This window comes from Rhinichthys klamathensis, unplaced genomic scaffold, assembly GCF_029890125.1.
Source record: "Rhinichthys klamathensis goyatoka isolate OS25496 unplaced genomic scaffold, OSU_Roscu_1.1 h1tg000217l_1, whole genome shotgun sequence".
Lineage (NCBI taxonomy): Eukaryota > Metazoa > Chordata > Actinopteri > Cypriniformes > Leuciscidae > Rhinichthys > Rhinichthys klamathensis.
The window spans coordinates 68,040-91,884 of NW_026606742.1; the positions used below are offsets into that span (position 1 = coordinate 68,040).

General features: G+C 38.3%; 1 protein-coding gene across 1 annotated transcript; it reads right to left on the bottom strand.

Moving 5' to 3' along the window:
• Positions 1-58: 58 nt before the first annotated feature.
• Positions 59-23,310, bottom strand: cacng7a (calcium channel, voltage-dependent, gamma subunit 7a). The gene is made up of 6 exons (XM_056264180.1): positions 23,065-23,310; positions 17,722-17,917; positions 12,121-12,207; positions 10,804-10,944; positions 4,508-4,653; positions 59-786 (listed from the first exon to the last, which is right to left on the bottom strand). The coding sequence occupies exons 2-6, from the start codon at positions 17,915-17,917 to the stop codon at positions 334-336; spliced, it is 1,023 nt and encodes a 340-aa protein (XP_056120155.1). The 5' UTR covers positions 23,065-23,310; the 3' UTR covers positions 59-333.
• Between the last annotated feature and the right edge of the window lie 535 nt (positions 23,311-23,845).

Here is a 23,845-nt window from a genome sequence, read left to right on the forward strand (position 1 = left end):
ATACAAATTTAAATATGTATACAACTGTTCTCAACTATTTTCAGCAAGTCAGTATTTTGTACTTTTCCCCTATTTTCTTCCTCCTCCTCCATACATTCTTTCTATATGTATAAATGCTATTCCCTCACTTATTATTCTCGCTCTAAAAATCTGTTAAAACATCATTCAGGCACAGAATTGTAAGTGAAGTGCTTCCTCGTCTACCTCTTTTCAACTTAGCACCCTTTTCTCCATTTTTCTCCCGTAGTCTCTGGAGGACTAAAAGCCCCGGTGATCCTCTTACCTAATGTTATGCACATATTTCTGTTTAGGAATCGCATACGGAGGAAATCTCTAACACGGAGAGGCGCTCATACGCATATGTGCGTGGTAACGAGGGGGCGGGACAGCGGATGGGGGTGTGGCCATTGGGAGGGACTGAGGGGCGTGGCCACCAGAATGGGAGGAGTGGATGGTGTGAGGATAGGAAGAGGAAGAGGAGGAAGAAGCAGGTGGGAGGTGATAGCTGGCCCCGGAGGAGGGGCCCGAGGAAGAGGGCGGATTGGAGGGCCCGCTGCTTTTGGGCGGAGGCAGTGGGGCCTGGTTGAGCTGAATGGAGATGTCGCTGGACACCTCGGAGCCGCTGCGTCCGCGCTGAGGAGGAGGCCACGAGTCGGGGTGCAGGTACTGGCCGCTGTAGTCACTGCATTCAGACAGACGGGGGCGATACAGCGCAGGGTGGGGCCGGTACATCTCCTCCTCGGCGTAACGTTTCATGAAGAGATATACAGACATGACCCCAGCACCCTAGAAAGACAAAATCACTTGTTATTCAGTTCTTTTTAAATTCACGGATAAACTATTCCTACAACCTAACAGCTATCACTGCAAATAGATGTTCTGAGAAATGGCACCTTTCTCTGTGAAAAATTCTACAAAGTGTAAGGGATCGAGCTTGTGCTTTTCTTTTCTTGTCTTTTAAATCAGAAAACTTGCCAATTAAAAATGCTCTCCACCTAAGGGGTCAAGGTTTGGCTGCTTGACATGACCCAGTTAGCCGTGACTACACCATCTGGGGGCAAAATCATCTTTTTTGCATTAAAAGCCATTCAAAACGAATGTATTCATTTAGTTTTATGCAATAAACATTTTTGTATTTTTCAAGAACAAATATCAATCACAAATAGTTCATTATATTAGATGTTTTACCAGTGCTCGATTATTACAGAGTGTCTACACGACTAGATGGCAAAGCATATCAACTGCCATTAAGCTGAATGCCAATGCTGATTCCATATAACACATGATGGCATGAAGAAAACATTTTACTTTTGTCCACTGCCGTGCAAAAGTTTGGGGTAAGTATGATTTTTTAAAAAAAAAAACAATACTTTTTATTCAGCAAGGATGCATAGTGACTGTAAAGACGTTTCTAATGTTACAAGATTTTTCTATTTCAAATACATACTGTTCTTTTGAACTTTATATTCATCAAATAAATCCTGAAGAAATCATGTATCAAGGTTTTCAAAAAATATTAAGCAGCTGTTTTAAAATCTGTGTTTGTTTCTGTTTTGGGTGGGGTTTAGTTCAGTTTCATTGCTTTGCTTTTTTATGTTTCCACGGTTGCTCATTGATTTACACCTAATGCAATTTTGTTAATTAGTTTCTGTGTATTTAAAATCTACATTTGTTCTGTTCATTGTCAGATCTTGCATGTGTTGTGTTACCTGTGATTTCTGAGGTATATACCCGGAGTACTTTTGTTATCTTTGATTTTTTTTTATAAAACACTAACTGCTGCATTTAGATCCAGCTCTTTTTCATTCATTGCTGCAACCGTGTGTGACAGAAGGACAGACCAACACATGGATCTCGCGGACCTCGAGGGAGATTTCAGGCGTTTGTGGACTGGGTCCTGTTTCACTGTGGGTCCCCCTTTACCATCGGCGAGATTTAGGATCAAACCACAACAGCCCATTCCGTGCACTTTGTGTCACCCACCGCAACCAACCCAGCAGACAGAAAGGCAGAGCCCACTGCAGACAAAGAGCCTGAGGCTGCTACGTTATCAGAGACAGAGCCGACACCTGATCCTTATATCTCCGCAGAGCCTGAGCCCAACGCGTCTGACCAGGTGTGTGAGGCAACAACATTGTCCGTCGCAGAGGGGATACTAGAGGAATGGGATGGAGCCCAATCCCTTCAACCAATGCGGAAATAAGTGTGCTGAACTCAGAACCCCTTATGTTGCTTGAGGAGTATGAAAAGAGCACAATGCCTGTTTCGCCACCCTGCACCTAGCCTGTTTTGTTGCCCAGCACTGTTATTGATGTCTTTGATGTTCCCGCCCTGCCTTCCACTCCCACCTCCTCTGCCTTTTCCGAGTCGGCCTAGAGAGTCGCTCCTAAAAATTCTGTCTGTTCCGTGTCGGCCAAGGAGGCCGTTCCAGAGATGTCTGCCTGTTCCATGTCAGCCGTTTATTAACCCTCACTCTGCACTGCCCAGTCCTTCAGCCCTTTCCTCACTGCCTCTCATCAGCCCTTCATCCCTTCCTATGTTGGCCGCTCGGTGCATTGTGTATCCGCCTCGGGCTGATTCTTCTGTTCTGAAGAACAGAAGAATCGGTGTAATATGATCATATAACACCGATTCTATCATCACTTCATTGGTTACCTATAAAGTTCCGTATTAATTACAAGGTCTTGCTTTTGACTTATAAAGCTCTGAATGGTTTAGCTCCAGTCTATTTAACGGATCTTCTATCGCCCTATAATCCATCGCGCTCTTTAAGATCACTAAATTCGAGGCTTCTGGTCATTCCTAGGATATCCAGATCCACCAAAGGAGGGAGAGCATTTTCACATTTAGCTCCGAAGCTCTTGAATAGCCTTCCTGATATTGTTCGTTGCTCAGACCCGTTCTCCCAGTTTAAAACTAGACTAAAGACGCATCTATTTAGCCAGGCATTCATCTAAAAATTCTTTTTATCTTACAGTTACTGTAAATTCGGCCTCTACTTCATAAATGCCAGAGGAGGACAGAGGCCAGAGGTTTTTTTTCTCTCCATTGGGTCATCTGATGGAGTTTTAGGACACCATCGGGTCACTTGATGGAGTTTTTCGGTTCCTTGCCACTGTTGCCTTTGGCTTGCTCAGTTGGGGATATTCAAATTAAATGACCCATCATCCACTGGTCAGCTCTACCAAACTTGGATGTCTTTTCCAGTAATAAACAAACACTGTTAAGTTGTTTTGATTGATACTGTGAAGCAGCTTTGATACAATCTGTATTGTGAAAAGCGCTATATAAATATATTTGACTTGACTTGACTTGATTGTTTGTCAACTCGACCCTGGACTGCCGACCTATTTCTCTACCTAGAACCTCAGAGCCCGCAACTCCACCTCTGCCCATCAACCTGTCGGCTCAACCGTGGCTCCTCTTCCCCTCAGCTCCAACTGGGACTGTCATCCCTACGGCTCCACCAGGCTTCCCCGTCCCTCCTGCGTCGCCTTCGTCATTCGTCGCTCTGCCTTCGCCATGGACTTCTGGGCCTTCGTCTGCGACTCATCCCTCCACCCCTTTGGCTCCGCCTTCCCTCCGGTTCGACCTCAGTCTTCCGGAACCCTGGCTTCGCCTCGGCCACTAGTCCGCTTTGTGCTCCAAGACCGGTTGGACCTTGTTTGGCTCCACCTGGGTCTTCATCACCGTCGGCTCTGTCTAAGTCGGTCGTTTCTCCGGTTCCACCTGTTAAGTCTCCACCATGGCTCTTCCGTACCTCGACTCCGCCGTGGGTTTACGTCCTGTGATTCTGGCTGGGGATTCCACCCTACTCCTGTTATCCCCTCCTTGGCTTCTGCCTACGTCGTCTCCTCCTTGGCTCTTCCTGTTGTCTGCTCCTCTCTGGATCCTGTAGTTGTCTGTGCCTGCTCTGTGTCCCCAACCTAAGCCCCCTCCTGCCGTCCTCTGTTGGACTCTTTGTATTTTTGATGTTTGTTATTAATAACCAAATAACCAAAACCTTTTAACAGTATTAGAGTTTGTGCTATAGTAGTATAGCTATCAGTACGATAGTAGGTTGTACTATAGTCTTTGATGGATCTATTTATAAGAGGGTCTGAGACTACAAGTGAAAATGCTTCTATTTTGAATTTCAGTTTAATCCTAAAACTTTATTACCATGTTTAAATTTGAAAATTATTTTTTTTGTGATCTCATACTTTTGGACCCCACTGTCTATGCATATACATCATATGAATATAAGTTGAGGTTACTGCAGACACTAGATGCTGACATTTACAAATTGCTGCACTGAACTTACTGAATTAGCATATATGCAGCATAACGGAAATGTGTAGCCTTCACCCCCCGCAAAAGCTAGGCTAAAATTAATGCATACTGATGAGGGCAGAGCTGTTGGTTTAGCAGAGAAAGCTGTTAACACAGCTGCATATTAATGAACTGAGCTCTGTGATAAGAGTACACATGCAGTCAGCTCAAGTGTTAACAGTAGCTGGTGACTGACCTCTTTGAGCAGGAAGGAGCTGGCAGCAAAGGCAAACGACCAGCCGTAGTGGTAGTGAAAGAACTGCTCTGGCTCTCGAGGCCTGTTCATCACTTCATCGTTGATACTGGAGATATACAGCACCAAACCGACCACTAAGCTCAAACCTGACAAAGAGAGTGAAAGAGGATAAAGGCGGTAAATCATGGCTGAAAAAAGGGTAAATCGTGCATTAAAAAAAAGTAACGTAGAAAGATTGGAAACAACCCTCCTGAAAAAGCTTGTTTAAGATGGTTTCCCAGCCTGGCCAAGCTTGTTTAGCTGGACTGCAGTCAAAAGACTAGCCTGACCTGTCTCTGGTTTGCTGGTCTAAGATGGTTTAAGCTAGTCTTAGCTAGTTTACAGTTTTTCTGAATTGCTAAAACACTAAATCTCATTCTCTGAACCAAATTCTCAATAGTCTAAACCAATTTGTCGAATAAATCACTCTTTCTGTAAAACATTAAATAAGTTCAGGTAGATGAAACACTGTTTGCAAATCTCACTCTTTTTTTTTTTCAAAACTCTAAACACATTCTCACTCACTAAAACACATTTTGCACTGTGATGCCCTTATGTTTCAAAATGCTAAACACAGGCAGGCGAACGTTAAACACAACTGCAACACAGTTGTCATTGTTTACACACAACGACTCAAAATTGTTCACACTTACTTCTAATGATGTGACCAAACCAACTGTACATAATACAAGTCAGTTCAGAGTCCCAAAATGTACTCAAAATGTTGCACTGAATGTTGAAACCAACAATGGATGGAAACAATATAAGAGGAAGAGGGGGTGAACAAGCAGGAAGAGGATGAGGATGAGGAAGAGCAGGTGTGGAAAATGCTGTCAAGGCTGGATCTGCTTTAGCGTTGTTCCCTTTGTCTGCAGAGATGACATTGTCTGAGATGTATAGAAACTCCTCCAGCCGCACCAACATGAAGACATGATGCTGAAGCAGAATCAAATCTCTCTCACTGACCTTGATTTTGCAGTTGCACAACTCTTCTGAGTGTACTTTACTGTAACATGCTTTTCATGTAGAGTTTTTTATTGGAACCTTTTTGGCTTTTGCAGTTGGGTCACTGTATTCTCACAGTATGCAAGTGGTGAATATACAGACATCCGATAGGCCTACTATTCAATATTCAGTACAACACTATACTTGCAGTGGATACATACAATTTATTCACCTTACTACTGTAAGTTGTCATTACTATACATAAGCATTGCTTATGAATTTTTACATAATTGCACAATTTGTTGACATTATACTTTTTTTTCTGTACCTACATGTTTTGGATTCTGTGTTCTCCATATTTTGATGTAGTGTCTAATTAATGATCTGTAGTGTTTATAATTTTGACTCGATGTGTGTATGATCTGAGAGCGTTGTTTGATTTTAAGCACAGATAAAATGGTTTTGAGGTGATTGTTTGATTTTGCGTCAGAGGTTCTGTGAATGTGGTTTTGTGTTTATGGTTTTGAGAAAGTGAGTGATGGTTTCAAGAAATGTGTTTTAGCAATTCAGAAAAACTGTAAGATGGTCTCTCAGCCTAACCAGGCTTTGGTATGCTGGTGTTGGTTTAAGCTGGTTTAAGATGGTCTGCCAACCTGGAAAAGCTTGTGTTTAGCTGGGCTCCTAGCCTGACCAGATGAAAAGTGTCCAAAACCCCTCTAAGACCAGCCAATAGACCAGCCTGACCAGTCTATGGTTTACTGGTCTTAGATGGTTTAACCGGGTCTTAGCTAGTTTACGCTGGTCTCTGAGCCTCGCCAAGCCCTCTAAGACCAGCAAACCACCTTTTTTTTCTTTTCTTTTTTTTTTTGTTGCTGGAAACATTTTCTAAAGAAAATATCAGTGGTGCTTGCAGATGCAAAATTTGCGACTACTGTGTTATGGGTGATAACTATGTGGTTGCTAGTGTGCTCTGTGTGGTTGCAAGGTGGTTACTTACTGGGACTAAAGTCTTTGGGAGAGAATTGGGGTACTAGCAATACATACGTTGTTACTTAGCAATGCATGTATGGTGTGAAGCGTTTTTTGTATGTGTGAAAGGGTTTTGGAAAATAAGTATGCTACACCTTCACATTGGTAAAGGGAGAAACTATTTTAAACACAAAGGAGACTAAAAGCTTTAAATGAAAATGGCAAATGAAAGAAGCAAATATGCCTTGTAAACACACAAGTAAAAGTGTTGTTATTACTGCAGTGTTTTCCTATTACGGTACTATAGAGTCAACACTGTTTTCTCCCTGAAAGCTATATGCGGAGAGTGACCGATGAAGCAGCCCACCAACACGCAACCTGTCATAACAGGAGACATTAACATTTATAGTGTGCTCAAATTTTGCTGTGTTATGATGGAGAAAGCTCTGCTGCGGTAAGAGCGCAGGAGAAAAAAAGAGAGAGAGAGAGAGAGAGAGAGAGAGAGAGAGAGAGAGCGGTAAGGAAAAGCCTCTGGCATAATCAAACACATTATCGCAGTCTGTCACTGCCAGCTGTCTATGCTGCTAATATCGACAAGGAATGTGCATACATTTTTTCTTTTCACATTAGAAATGCAAGAGATTTGATGTTAAACTGCTATGTCACATCAGGGCATATATTTCAGGACAACCAAGCAAGATGATGAGTAAAGACTATTCATACTGGATATAGTACCTGCTTCTATACAATGGTAAACTACTCTATACTACAGTCTAGAACATCACAGTCGGTGTTTTGTTTTTTGCAGCGTTGTGCATATCTGTGTTCAGCACTTTGCAACAGCGCTGTTGTGGTGTCTTGTGCTTTATTAATAATTCTGTAGTACAAAATGCTGAGCTAAATGTAACATTAGCACCTGATGCAGTGCTACACGGCACAGAGCTGGGCGGATTCCACAGGAATCTGCAGTCGTACTTTCTCCAGCATCACAAAATCTATGTTTATTAAATTGCAGTAGTGCATGCATTAGAGCCACATCGGTTGCAACACATGGGACATGTTGCAAACGATTGGGGGGCGAGCTGATTCTCCCACTGCTGCTGACTCCTTGCTTTTGGCTCTTTGTTCATTTCCTGACATCTAATGAAGGCGGTGAGGCAAATTAGATTTTAACAGCCACTCAATGATTTACTGTATTCTCATTAGCAAATGTTGATTGTTTTGATTGGAGTGTAAAGGGTATCGCGTAGATGTGCAAATCGAGTGCTCCAATTAAGCAATAAGTGATAGACTAAGCTGTATTGTGAATACAGAAATACAAGGTTATTGAGCTGAAATTACTGTATTATGTGAAAAGAAAGAGACGATGGGAAAAAAAATGAAATTAGCAAAGCTATGTATAGGAAATCAGTTACCTGGGTAAATGAACAATGTACACTATCGTTCAAAATCTGGGGTTGGTAAGATTTTTAACTGTTTTTGGGGAAAAAACACATCTTTTGCTTACCAAGGTTTCATTTATTTAAACAAAAATACAGTAAAAACAGTCAAATTGTGAAATATTATTACCATTTCAAATAACTGTTTTCTATTTGAATATATTTAAAAATGTAATTTATACCTGTGATGGCAAAGCTGAATTTTCAGCATCATTACTCCAGTATTCAGTGTCACATTATCCTCCAGAAATCATTCTAATATTCTGAGTTGCTGCTCAAGAACATTAATTATCAATGTTGAAAACAGCTGTGCTGCTTAATATTTTTGTGGAAACTGTGATACATTTTTTGAGGACTCTTTGTAAAATAGAAAAAAAGAAAAGAAAAAGAAGAGTACTCACCCTAAACCTTTTGAACAGTAATGTAACTGTTGTTATACAATATATGAATGCAGAATGCGGCGACTAACCAATCAGAATCAAGTTGTGTAATAAGATAATATATAGTCAGTCGTTCTTTATCACAAAATGATCCTTGACATTGTGATCAGGATGTTTTTGAGACCAAGTGGTTCTCAACCAGTGGTCCAACCTTAGCAAACTTCCAAGGGGGATGCCTGATTATTACTAACAATTATTGAAAACAAATTAAATGAATACACAAATTTGATATTCTAATAATTTAAATAACTTATTTAAAATAAAATAAAAAACTGAAAGAAAAGAAAAACTTACATCAAATGTCTTAGTTTGTTTTGGGATTCACACTGAATTATATTTTCTGTAAAAAAAAAAAAGTTTGGAAACTTTATCAAGACTTTAAAAACTTTAAAATCGTACAGTAAAAAAAAAAGTTGAGAACCACTGGTGCATTCTGTATGAAGTCATGAAGTTCATTTAAGTTATTTGAAACTATTTTATTATTTGAGAAGAGACCATGGAGTGATATGAGAGACATGAAACAAGCAAAGCTAAGAGGAAAATCGATAGCCTGGGACATGATCAATTACACAGTAATTGCTATTGTTTAATGTTCTGTGTCAAATATACTTCTTAGTTTCTAACATATTTATTCATCCTTGTCCTGTTTTTAGGTCAAGTTTTAGTCAACTAATACCCAGTTTTACAGGCAAGGTTAAAGCCTACAGTGTAGTCCCAGACAAAAATGAATATGTGAGCTGTTTTAACTGAATTAATTAAACTAAGGTCTAATCCTGGCTTAATCTAAGCCTTGTCTGTGAAACAAGGCCTAAATGTCTGGGCATTTTAGTCTAGTTTTAGTCAATGAAATGAACGTGCGTCAAACAAATGAGGTTCATTCTCGTGTGTTACGCAGCACGTTTGAGCTTCCTCAAGAACCAATAAGGTTTGTTATTGTGCGTCAAGCAGGTTCAGTTGAGATTCTCTTGACAAATGTTTAAATGTGAATTTAAAAAAAAAAATCTGTTCATCATATAAAGTGATCGAGTCTCTTAAAAAAAACTTTTTGAAGCCTCAAAGTGGTAGTTGTGTATGTCAACGGAGGGACAGAAAGCTCTCAGATTTCATCAAAAAGATCTTCATTTGTGTTCCGAAGATGAATGAAAGTCTTACGGGTTTGGAACGACATGAGGGTGAGTAATTAATGACAGAATTTTTGGGTGAACTATCCCTTTAAGTAAAAAAAAAATGGGCAGAAAATGTATCCTTTTGACAGAAAAGCTCTGATTGGTGGATTTACACTCTTGACATCTGGCAACCGCAAACATGAAAGCTTGCAGTAGAGGCTTGTACAGCATCAGTAATATTTCAGGGGTTTTCTTTCAACCAAAATAATTTTGGTCAAGTTTTTATTTTTTAACTACATTTTAGTCTCGTCTTTTTTTTCCGTCAACGATATTGCATGTTGATATAATCACAGTTATCATTTAATGACCATATTGTTGCCTCGTCATCGTCTCGTGTTATTCATGGGAAAAAAGCTCGTCGGTGAACATTTATCGTCATTATACAGATATTACACTATTACACTATTACATAATTATCCAAAAATATATGACTACATGCAGTATTCCACAATCAGAATCAAGTATTCCACAGAGCTATTCAAAAACCTGTCCTGTTCCAGTATTCTAGCACTGTTCAAACACAAGCTTTCTAAACCATTATGGGAAATCTGTTCCTGCAGGCTGATTTGTACAGCTGTCAGCAGGCAACTGATACAATCAACTGATATAGATCTGCCATATAGCTGTCTTCAAGCCACACAGAGTATTGTGAAAGTCACAATTCCTCACTACAGCCTGGATGTTTTGGTACAACTTGAGAAAATTGGCAATTATACTGAATTATTCTTCTGGTATCAATACAGCCCTGCAGTATCATTCTTTATATATTGGTGATGTTGTATTTAGAGTAATGCTTCAATAAAGATTTCTTTCAGAACATTAATGCACACCAGATCTGTTTTAGGACATAATTTGCATGCAAATTAGTCAAATCTAAACACACTTTAACATTCTTAATAATCTGTTTATATTAGCTGAGAGCAAATGACAGCTGTTAGGCAGAGCTCTGTCGACTGGATCAGAGAGACCTCTCTTATTAATCACTGTTTGTGAGAAAAAGGACCATTTAATGGATATTGTGTATCGCACATTACCATAGATGGATATCGGGAACACCATTTATTAAATATGCAAAGCTCTCAGTGGGATTCTCAGCCTGATTTCGGACGGAGTTGTGGAGAATTACCAGGCTTACCACTGAAACTGAATATCAATCAACAGAATCTAATATGTAAGAGGATACACAACTATAGGCTGCAAAAGTGTGAACATCATGATAAACATGATGAGAATCAAGAAGGGTTTTGAGCAGATTTTCATACATTGTATTTTCATATAATAAAGTACATACAACTTACCTGATAAGATGAAGAAGATTCCAGAGACGAAGGCCAGGATGGTGCGCTGAGGACGGATGTGGCCGATGTTGCTTATGACAAAGGCCGTGAAGACAAAGAGGAGTGAGACCATCGGGAAGGGGGTGGCCGTCCTCACCATTTCTAAAGAGAAAAGGAAACAACAAATTATTGAAATTATGAAATGTTAGTCCCTCAAAGTACAGTATATTATATATATACAGTGCCCATTCAAAGTATATTACCATTCATATTTAATTTTTTTAGCAGACCAGGGGGACTTTTATTATTAGTATTATTAGTATTAGTGGAGGGCACTGTATATATATATATATATATATATATGTGTGTGTGTGTGTGTGTGTATATATATTTTTAAAATGTGTATGCATTTTATGGCCTCATATTATATTGAAAACTTTAAATTGTACATTTAAAAAGCATTTAGCCTGAAAAAAAAGTATTTCCACACAGACTGAAAAAATTTTACTAAATAACTAATAAACTAAACTAAAATGTGATAATAATGCTTAGAATATATAACATAATATAATGTAATGTAATGTAATGTAATGTAATGTAATGTAATGTAATATAATATAATAATTGTAACGTGTATATCCTTTGTTCTCGTTTGCCTGTGTTCAAAACACTCTCTAGTTTGTTTGTCGTTAATCATTGATTAGATTCTGTTCATCTAGTTCCCTTTGTTTGTTTCCTTTGTTTTTTATATCCCTCTGTTTCAGTTCATAGTTGTCGGTTCTCGTTAACGTGTATGTGGAAGTCTAGTTTGTGTTTTCTCCTGCGTATTCCTGTGTCCCGAATATTTTGAAGAAAACCTTTTTTAAGTATATCTCCTTCGTCGTGCTATTTGACCGGTGTAACGTGACAATAATATAATATAATATAATATAATATAATATAATATAATATAATATAATATAATATAATATAATATAATATAATATAATATAATATAATATAATATAATATAATATAATATAATATAATATAATAAAATGTGACAATAATATAATAAAATGTGACAATAATATAATATAATATAATATAATATAATATAATATAATACAATATAATATATGCTCTCTATACATTTTAACCTAAAATCTAGATTTTGCAAAACAAAAAGGTCATGCCCATGATTTTTTTGTATATATTTACAATTACAGAATACAATTCAATGAATGAATATTCTCTTTTACAGCACTTTAGAGGAACTATATTGAATTTAACATCTTGCACTCAAACCGTTGTACCACAAGTGTATTCATACACAATAAGTGCATTCATTTTTCTTACTCAGTATATTGGCTGTGTTCTCAGTAGTGATCTCTATTTCTGGCTCGGTGAAGTATTCAGATGCCACACATCTCCCCTTCTCTGGCCCTGAGATAGAAAGAGAGACAGAGAGAAAGAGAGAGAGAGACAGGGGAACAAAGAGAGACAGGGACACAAAAAGAGACAGAGAGAGGGTGTAGAGGCAGAGCGGGACAGAGATTGACAATGACAGTAGGGGAGACAGGGACAAACAGAAAGAAACACAGCAATGATTTTGGTTCAAACACTAAGAAGAGAGGCGAAAAAACTGACATGCTATACACTGCACTTATAGTCAGAAGCATCATGCAGTTTTTTAAAGGTTGCTAAATAATTTCACGTATGCATTTTGTAAGAAAATGTTGATAAGAAGACAAATAAGTTAAATACCTGGCATAAATGATTTGTTAAATATTACCTGGAAAATAGGTTTACAGCATATCTTTACAAAGCCTTTAAATCGACACGGTGATAGTAAAAAAAAAAAAAAAAAATTATAACTTTGCATTTGCTCGCAAAACACTTGTGAAGGAAATAATATGAGGAGGGAGGGAAACCTATATCTGTACTTTTTCGAGTGAATGCGAACATTTTGGGCGAAACGCAATATTTTTGTGAGAGAAGGCAAATATTTTGCCAGCTGAAGCATTGAAATAATAATTTCTCTTTATATGCAGATTACTTTTTTCTTATTGTTAAAAAAGGTCAAAATGTTCAAATAAGCACGATTTATTTTATGACTTTTGGCCAGTCTTTGGTAAGCAGAATAAAATATATTTATAAATAAATATTGTAAATATAAATGAATAGTTACATTAATTATATTTCATTAAAAATCTTACAAGCACACATTGACATTGCTAAAAATTAGTTTTTCTCTCAAATTTTTCGCAGACCACCTAGCACCCCGTTGTGGCCCCAAGTTTGAAAATATTTTTAACCTACAATCATTTCAATTATTTTAAATCATTTTATTATTTAAAATCAACTTAACACAAAAACCTGAAGAGGCACTAAATGGGCATGACGCTTCTGCATAATGTGCATGAAAGAAGGACACATTAGACCTCCCTCTCGGCACACACACATATAAAAGATCATTTTTAAACACATAAATCATATGCTCTCTAGAGCGCATGAAAAGAGTGCAAATTATTCACACAACACATAATGGGCAAAACGTCTTCCTGTAGTGATTTGTCAAACACCCACATACAGGCATACAGGCAAACTAAATACCAGAACTGGTTAAGCTAGAAACAAGGTGACATCATCCTCACACTTCTCTTAGTCAGCCATTTGCCACCAGCTGGTGTGGCATCGTTTCAGTCCACCTCAGCACTTCCTGTCAGTGTCATGAAAACAAACCAGCATGCCATGCAAAGCAACATATACAATTGCAACACGAAAAAATATAAGGTCTTTTCCTTATTATTATGCTTATTCGGATATTACCTTTCATGTAGTGTGTAACATAGCTACGTTTTTTGAAGGTTAAAGATCTACAAAGATCAAAGTGCATGATAAATAAAGTTATTGTCTCCCAAAAGAAAGAACCGATTCTGAACTGTCTGAAACGAGTTGTCAGTAATTCCAGTCTTACTTCCTGTATGAACCTAAGTAGGTTTGCAACAAATTTGCATAATGCCAGGTCTTCATTGGCTGCCCATGAACAACATCTACTTTGACCCTTAGGGGCTGTTTACACCTGGCCACTTCATGCGTTTTCTGTGACCGATCGTGAAAAGACCAGGGGCCTCATTTATAACTGCTGCGTACGCACAAAACAGGCCCTGAAAGAGTCGTACGCTACTTCCGACGCATAAGTTGTGATTTATAAAAACAAACTTGACGGAAAAATGTGCGCACCTGCACGCAAACTCTGACCAATGCGTACGAACGTTTTGGAGACGGAGCAGTTTGGCGACACCGATGGTGAGCTGGAGTTAAATGTCTTTTTGGTCACTTTTAGACAGAAAATCTAAAGAAAATTTAGGCTATACAGAAAGATAATACAAATATAATTTCACTCACCAAGCATATCACTTGAGGCAAATATTCATCCCTTCTTAAATGTCCGCGCCAGCGAGCGCGTTGTGCCATTTAGTAAAACTAACGCCTATCTAACGACAGAGTCCTAATCATAAAAACAGTGCATGTTCACAATAACAGTTTAAATAAATAAAAGAATGATTTAAACTGTTTTACTTCTGATATAAACATTTAGATTAAATATGCCATTGTCATTGATGGAGTTAAACACTTAAACATGAAATCATTACTGAGAAGTTACAACATTTTTTATATTCAATAAATATAAATATTTCTTGTGGATGCAATGCTTTTGAACACTTTTCCTCTGGCATGCTGTGTTTTAATATTTTAACTAAAGAGATAATTGCTTATAGAAGATTGTCTGAGAAAATAGTTTCGTGCAAATAATGCACAACAGTCTATCTGTTTCCATTAAAAATATAAATCAATAAAAAATACTATTTGGTCAGTGGAAAAGATTGTGAAAACTTTCTCTGAAATGTATTTTACACTATTTGATTTATTTATTCAAAAACAAGGCAAGGATAGGCTACTAAATTATTTTTATTAATGTAGGCTAATGTGACGGCACATCCGTATTAGGCTATTTCATATTTTCCTAATGTCTATACCGTTAAACATGTTATCACGTGGATGAATAATCATATGCAAATGATATGCAGATGAGGATATGCATAGTAAAACTAGGCGTTGTAAGCTCCATATATGGTTATTTCGGGGAAGAGACGCGTGTGCGCACAATCTTCCGCTGACTGAGATTTATCGGGATTTATAAAGTGAATTCTGCGCAGGTTCTGGCGTACGCACGGTTTTATAAATCTGAATATTTTTTTGCGTACGCCATTTTTGGCTTTCGGGCGCACGTACACTTTTAGTAAGGATCCTACGCACAGTTTTATAAATGAGGCCCCAGGTGTAAATGCCCTCCGAAACGCATTCGAGACGGATTTGAATCCGATCGCTCAAACCACTTCAGGAAGAGGTCTGGGCCGCATTCCAGACGAAACTGGACAAGTGTAAATGCATCTGGTTGTTGAAACCACATATGTAAATTTTACTCCTCCCAAAAATGCTAAAAAAATATAAGCGTCAGATATGACGCGCTACTGCGACACGCATCACCTCAGATGAGCAGCTGAGCGTCTATTCATCAAGCCAACGCGCCACAAACTATCGCAAATCAGAGTGAAAGTGAGTCGCAGACGCTTCACACACAATCATCTTCATTTAAAAGTAAAGAAACGAAATGATCTTACCAGTTCTGTTAACGCTCTCATATTGCTGTCTTTGATTTTGAAATTAGCTGATGATCAATAAAATGCAGCAATATCTGTTGCTTTCGGTGACGTGCACTCCATTAAATCTGCAGCAGGAATTGAAGATCGGATTTATATCCGTTTTGCAAAAACACATTTATGCGACCAGGTGTAAATGGAATCGTTTTGATAAATCGGATAGCTATCCGATCTGAGAAAACGCATGAAGTGGCCAGGTGTAAACAGCCCCTTAAACACTGCAGTTGTAGCTGAGGCCTGGAGGAGTTTGGTTTGTGTTGTCGACATGTCGAGATGACGCTGTTTTCTGCACTGCAAAAGCAAATCCACTTTGCATGAACTTCCAAAGGATGAGGACTTAGGATTTAGGATTCGTATCGAATTGATATGGTAAAACTGACGCCATCGTTACTGTACATATAACTGTGTATAAAAGTGCTGAGGAAGCCTCCGGAGCTGAAATTCAGATGGTAATGGGAGTTTTTCGTTTCTGATACGTGCTGTAAGCGGTAGACCAATCACAACAGACTGGGCCATCTGACCAATCAGAGCAGAGTAGCTCTCGGAAAGGAGGGGTTTGGAGAGACCGGATCCTTGATCGAACCGTTTCAGACACTGTGAGTGTTTTTTTTACCTTAAATGCATGTAAACCTATTGTAGGAGACCTCAAAAAAAAAAAAAGAGGAACCTTTAAAATAGCATAATAGGAGCAAAAAAGGCGTTTTTTATTGCATCTTTTATTAGCCTAGGAATTTTATGTGGTTACTGATTTGGCATCTTGCAGTGGTTTGCCCACACAGCCTCAGTAGCTCCTGTTTCAATGTGTGACACGATTTGGGAGGGTGATGCAATAGGATGCCACACCAGTGCAGCCACACTGAAGACCAGCTGCATAACACAGCAGGACGCCCCACAAATAAACTGCATCTTAACCATTTAGATGACACTGCCATTTGATGATACACAGATGCAAAGGGATTCACTTGAGCAACACCTGATGCAAGAGTCAACGTCTGATGCTTGACACAACATGACGCCACAATCATTTGCCATTTGGCTTTAATCAGGCATCTGTCTCAGCAACAAACTGGGGTGCGTTTCCCATACAACTATGTAACTCATTGATTATCTAGTACGATGCATCACTGGAGAAATAACCAACTAGTCACAACTGTTTCCCGAAACCGTGGTAACATGATTGCACCTCTCTGTTGTTTGAACCACATTTGTTCAACAACATAGGACTGTCACAGGTGGAGGAGTAATAACATCTGCTAGTTGAATACATATGTATATATATTTAACTAGAATGAAAGACATAGGGCCCTATTTTAACAATATAAGCGCATGGTCTAAAGCGAGTGCACTTAGGGCGTGTCTGAATCCACTTTTGCTAGTTTAACGACAGGAAAAAATTGGTCGGTGCGCCCGGCGCATGGTCTAAAAGGGTCGTCCCTATTCTCTTAATGAGTAATGGGTGTGTTTTGGGCGTAACGTGCAATAAACCAATTAGAGTCTCATCTCAAGCAGATCATCTACGGGACAAGCCGGATTCCACCATATCTTTATGTACACAATAATAATCTTTTACATTGTGATGCTTTTATTTTTCATATTTGGCTGGTTTGTGTCCCTGTGTGTGTAATAAGCAGAGAAGAACGCGCGTTGTGGACACGCCTATAGGCGTACATTACTAACACGCTCTTTAAATAACAAAAAAATATTGCGCCATTGACTTTAGACCAGGTTTCAGTTGCCTCAAAATAGCAAAGCGTCAACAATGCGCCTGAACACACCTCGTTTTCAGACCAAGACAAATGGGTGCAAATGCATTTGCTATTTAAACAACATGGCGCAGGACGTGAAAATGATAACTGCGTCAGGCTGAAACTAGCAAAAAACACTTGCGTCGCGCCTGGCTCCGCATTGCGCTGGGTGTATGATAGGGCCCAAAGAATGTACTGAATGTTAGGTTGCTTATTGTGCTCAATAGCATGATCTATTTAAGTCCATGTGTCATTTAACAAGAAAATATGCTTCTAACCACAGGTCGAGAGCTGTAGTTACACCCATGTAAGTTTGCGATGCTGTATGTGAATGTTCATTGGAACTATGGTTTCAGGAAACGGCAAATCGTTGAACTAAGTTGGTAATGACGGAACATGTGACCATAGTTGGTTAACGATGCTTTGGGGAAACGCACCCCTGGTCAGGTGATAGAAGAGGATGCAGCTCTATCAGTAATGGTACCTACCAGCCACAAAACAGACCCTCCAGAGTCCAGAATGCAGAGCCATCTTCACCTCATTGGTCTGGTTCTGCTGCAGGACAATGCCCTCTTCCATTAACAGCCAGTAGTCCGTCGACACAGCCACACCAACCAGGAGCAGCCCGCACGCCCCAAACACCGACGACAGAAGCGTCAGTGCCCTGGTGCTAAATGAACTCATCTAAAAAGAGGGGAGAGAAGAACATGAATAAATAAATAAACATACAAACATGCAATTAAATAAATGGCTTTGCCTATGTGGTTGCAATGGTGTTCTGGGTTGTTGGTTACTGGCCCTAGTCAAACAAGAACACCCCAGTAATATTGTGATCTCTAGTTACACTAACATAAAAAAATAAATAATTCTTTTTTACTCAGCAAGGATGCATTAAATTGATCAAAAGTGAAAACATTTAATGTTACAACAGATAAATGCTATTCTTTTGAACTATATTATACGAAGCAGCATAACTGGTTTCAGTATTGAATAGTAACCAGTATACTGGTTACAAATATTTATTGAACACCAAACCAGCATATTGGAATGATTTCTGAAGGATCATGTGACACTGAAGACTGGAGTAATGATGCTGAAAATTTAGCTTTTCCATCACAGGAATAAATTACGTTTTAAAATATATTAAAGTAGAAAATAGTTATTTTAAATTTTAATAATATTACAAAATATTTGATCAAATTTTGATCAAATAAATGCAGCATTGGTGAGCATAATAGACTTTAAAAACATTAAAAATATTCTTACTGACCTGAACTTTTGAACACTAGTGTATGTTATGGGCGATAAACGATCGGTCTGATCACATAAATAAACAAACAAATAAACAAAAACACTTAAAATAACACATAACCTTATAAATAAGCAATTCTATCCTGTCACTATGTGTGTGTGTGTGTGTGTGTAGTCGAACCCATGAGCTGAGAAATTGAGCAGAAAAATGAACTGATATTTGTATGTAATAATGTTGCTGCTTTCAAACCAACTTAGTCACTTGAGTAGTCGCAATTATTAAATATAAATAAAATAATTCTACTCAATTTGAACCATTCAGAAATTGTTCAACAACTTATGTCTCTGCAAAGAGGTGAAACAACCATTTCCCGATGAATAATTCTTTCTTAATTTGTGCAAAAGCGGTACTCATGTGGAAAAACTCATGAATTGTTTTACTGGGTTTTGTTTTAATATCAACCACTTGCCAATTAAGGCAAATAGAGTACACTATAATAACTATAGGTCAAAAATTATTATATTAGCTGTGCCTGAAGGGCTTGATGAAAAATTCCCCTCCATCGACTACTGAACTAGTGTGTGACTCATCAACAGAACAAACAGATGAAGGACAAACAGTGTCCTTTAAATAATGTATGACTAAAATGATTAGGGGCAAAAGCGTGCAGTAAGACATATCTTCAGAATTATATGAGTGCTTAAAGACACTATAAATCATTAGTTATTTTATTTTTATGGCTTTTGCCTCTAATGAACAAGACGGAATAGCAGGAAAGTGCAAGGGAGAGAGAGGGAGAATGAGATTGGGACACAAACTGGATTCTGCACCCCATGTGAGCCCGTGCACTACCCACTGTGCCATGGCGCAATGCTAGCTATTTATCAACTAGCCCCTAAAAAGGTCTGTATTCTGACAAATAGGCGATTACACAAACAGATCATTAGCTAGCAGTGAAACATCACAGCTGTGTACTGCGTTATATCTGCTGAATAGATTGACACATCAAAGCTTGAAGGTAAATACGGAAAGAGAGAATCAGAAACAATATGCAATAAATATTGAACGTGAATAGTATTGGAAAGATTTTGCAATGTAATGCCTCCTGGATTGTTACACGGTTTGCACTCACGCTCTGGAACAAGAGTGAGGATTTGATTGGCATGCCTCCAGAAGAGCCACAATTCCCCTTAATTCACAGAATGGCACCATATAGCCGTTGGATTAGAAGCCCGAAAAAAAAAAAATTTTAGGCTTGGTTTTTGGCAGGGGGAGAAGAACACAATAATGGGTTATTATTGGTGAAATCCTCTCCAGTTAGTGTCGGGAGCCCCAGGGTGTGCTTGATATGAATGAAGGATTCGTAGTGAATGGTGGTTTATGTGTGAGGGTTAAGATAATCCATAGAGCATTGACAGAGCAGAGGAGAAAAGAGGAGCTTTGAAGAAGTTAAAGGTGAGGAAAAATGGCTGCAGGAAAGATAATATGGTGAATAATGAAGTTCCTCTGAAGAATGCATTAGCACTCGGTGTATGAGCATTGCAATAGTAGTACATTTTATGAAGGTGTAGAGTTTGCATATGCAAAATCTCTTTCAAGGATGTTGTGGGTGGTTGCCAGGGCATTGCTGCACAGCGTCTAAGGTGTTCTGAGCAGCTATAGGGAACTCTGGATGGTTGGTTACTGGCCCAAGTCAACAAAAAATATATATTTTCACCCAGCAAGCTAAAAAATTGCTTGTGTTGCTCGATCTATGGTATGGTATGGTATTCATTGTCCAGTAAAAAATAAAATAAAAATATAATATATATTAAAAAAATTAAAAAAAAATTTGGATGCAATTGCGATAAATCGTTGATATATATATATATATATATATATATATATATATATATATATATATATATATATATTGTATAAATACACATATATGCATGTATATATTTAAGAAATATTTGCATGTATATAATGTATATATACATAATTTATATTATATATAAATATAAATATTTTAATATACACATTTTTCTTAAATATATACATGCATGTGTGTGTATTTATATATACAAAATAAATATACACAGTACACACACATATATTATGTAAACAAACTTTTATTTTGGAGGCGATTAATCGCGATTAATTTTTGCCCAGCCCTATATATTTTACATTTTGGCTTAAATATTATATAATATTTAAGCCAAAATTTAAAATTATTAAAATAAAAATAATATTTAAATGATTTAACAACAATTGAATTTGAATAATTTAATCATTTAGATATAATTTAAATGACTTAAATATGAATGTGTGAATAGTGTACAAGTAGCATATGGTCATACCATAGAGATGATTTTAAAAATACATGAATAAATCATAGTGGTCAAAATGTGCATACTGCAGAAACAGCTGGTCATGTGATACAGCTATTGAAATGTAAATGTGCAGGTACCAATGTAACCCATTTTAATGACGTGAAGGGCGAAGCGAGTAGAAAGACACTCAGTGAAAGAGAAAATGATAAAAAGAGAGCAAATCAAGGCATACAGGGTGGGAAAGGAAACAGGCAATTGGGAGCTGTCCGTCACAGTGGTGCTGAAATCAGGTGACGCACAGACCAAAACTTTGTAATGTTGACCAAGAAGGGTTTCTGGGGGGTTAGCGATTTCTGTCACATGTTTGTGAAAATACTAAAAAAGTACAAAATATTATATTTATGTACAACATATATACATACTGTATATGTATAACAAAACTGCACTCAATAAAAATGTGTGCATCCCAGAAAAAACTTTTGTGCCCACCTAAGAAGACTGACATCCTACAGGAACGTAAAGTAACTGTACAGTGCTGCAATCTACATTGGGCTGAAAATCTGGCAGTCCGGTAAAGAACGTAATAAAACCCTCACTGCTGTGACCATTAAAAACACTATAACATAACTCAACCAATCTAAAACATCGGCCCCTATTAGCCTTACAGCACAACAGAACAATATCCAGTCGTCCTTTATTTCTTCCAGGGGATTTGGGCAATATAGGTCTTACGTAGGAGGGCGTTCAATATATGCCAGACATGACCACATTTAGAAAGACAGCCCTCGTGGTGTACTGGGAGTTCCACAGATGGTGTGTCCACTCGACTGGGGAGCAAGAGCCCAAGGGGAGTGTGGTTTTCTGTAGAGATGGCAATATGTTCCCCTGTTAGCAGGTTAGGCCAACTGGCAAGTGGGAAGAGTGTGGGAGGAAATGAGTAGAGAAAACAGAGAAATGCGTGCTTATGAAAAGATGGTATTCAAGTATTTAGAGCAAAAGGAATGAGAAAGAGAGAGAGAGAGAAAAAGGAAGGGGTCTGGGGAAAGACCTTGGCCCAAAATATCTCAGAGGACAGTCACGCATGCAGGCCTGCACGCATGTGCGAGCTTTCAATAACACACGCACATGCATTCACATGTGCACATTCATGATTTCAGCTCACTTCACGGAGATACAGAGCACCATTCATAAAGCTCAAACTGATCTTCATTCCAGCATAGGCACAAGGATCGAGGCAGAAAATAATCATACCTGACTCAAGGCAGGATCAAATATAGGCTATATATAAATAATTTGGCCATTCTACACGTCACTTTGTCCTCATCTCTCTCCCACACAACATCATAAAGGAGACTTTCCTTAGAGTTCTATTGTTTTTATATTGAGGTAATTATATTCCATATCCTCCTTAAACCTTACAGACACATTTTTTCATTAGAACATTATCATTTTAAGCCGGTTTTCCTCATGGGGACAGTTAGTTGGACCCTACAAAGTCATTTCACAAAGTCATTTCAGATTTTACTATCTTTGCAACCATTTGGTCCCTATAGAATACAGACAAACGTGACGCTCACAAACACCTATATTTTTTCTCAATCATCATTGGGACTTCCTTATCTCGGCTAATGATGTTTTCTATCCCTTGCCTCTAAACACAACCCTAACAGAAACATTTCTACACATTTAGGCTACATATCATTAGGACATTATTTCGCGTATTTCTAGCCTAGTCTGTGTATTTGATTTCAGGGTTTACTATCTCTTTCTTACAATGAAGGCAAATCCTGTCCCACATACAACATCGTGTCTACCCCTTGTCAAATCCTCACAACCGCAGTAGCCTACTCTCTCTTCTCGTAGCGTTCCCAAAGTCAGCACTAGAGAAATGAGCAACATCCATGACACATACCAGTCCGTCAACGACACGAGCGCATAATCTAACTACGAGTCTCGCGCTAAGTGCGACAAAAAAAAAATTAAAGATACAAAACTCACATTTTACAATTTCGACTTTGGTAGCAAAATAGAGAAAATTATGATAAATTAATACATGTTAAAAATAAATAAATAAATAAAAATCAGCGTTTCACTATAGGAGGCTACGTGGTCCGCAGGACTATTGGTTATGAATTGATCTGTCATACTTGGCTCGAAAGCACCGTAACGAATCGATCTCTCGACTTCAAACTATGCTGTCTAATCACGCGCCACTCATACAGCGACGGTAATGTGCATGAAGAAAGAAGAGCACGAGCACTCACCCTCCAGCACGCGACCCGAGTCAGCGCTGCACAGGCGTCGAGAGGAATAACCAAACGCCTGGAAAACCTTGACAGATTTCGCAGTTTTCTTCTCTCTCTACCTCACTCGCTCTTTCACACACTAACACACACACACACACGCACACTCACACACACAGCACACACACGCGTGTTCTCTCCCTCTCTTTCTCGCGCTCTCTCACGTCGCTCGCTCGCTCGCTCTCACTCTTTCAGCACTGCGGTGATTTGGCTGAATGGGGATGGGATGACAGAAGAGAGACTTTCACTCAGTTTGACGTTGATGAGGCTCAATAAGGTCACAGTTAGTTTTAGGTCTGCATATGTCGGTGAAGGCATGTGAGTCATACAGTACACGGTTAACGTTTAATTAGCAGATTATTCCCTAAACAACAAAAATTGTGTGTCCTTTAAAACTAAAATGCATATACGTGCTTACTTAGTTACTTAAGCCTACTTAATATACTTTTGTACTACATTTTCTGTACTACAATTACTAAAAAAAGTTGTTATAAATATATATTCATATATGTGTGTGTGTGTGTGTGTGTGTGTGAGAGAGAGAGAGAGAGAGAGAGAGAGAGAGAGAGAGAGAGAGAGAGAGAGAGAGAGAGAGAGAGAGAGAGAGAGAGGAGAGATTCACATTTTTGTACTACCAAAAACTTAATTTTAACAATATACTTTTACTTTAAGTAGGCCTATATGTATGGTCTTATATTAAAAATACATATATGTGAAACTAATTTCATTTTTGCTAACATTT

Excerpts from the sequence above, each read along its gene's own strand:
- cacng7a (XM_056264180.1), bottom strand. The coding sequence starts at position 17,917 with ATGAGTTCATTTAGCACCAGGGCACTGACGCTTCTGTCGTCGGTGTTT. Across the intron at positions 12,208-17,721 it reads GAGGGTCTGTTTTGTGGCTG|GGCCAGAGAAGGGGAGATGT; the intron begins GTAGGTACCATT and ends TTTCTATCTCAG. Across the intron at positions 787-4,507 it reads GCTCCTTCCTGCTCAAAGAG|GGTGCTGGGGTCATGTCTGT; the intron begins GTCAGTCACCAG and ends TTGTCTTTCTAG.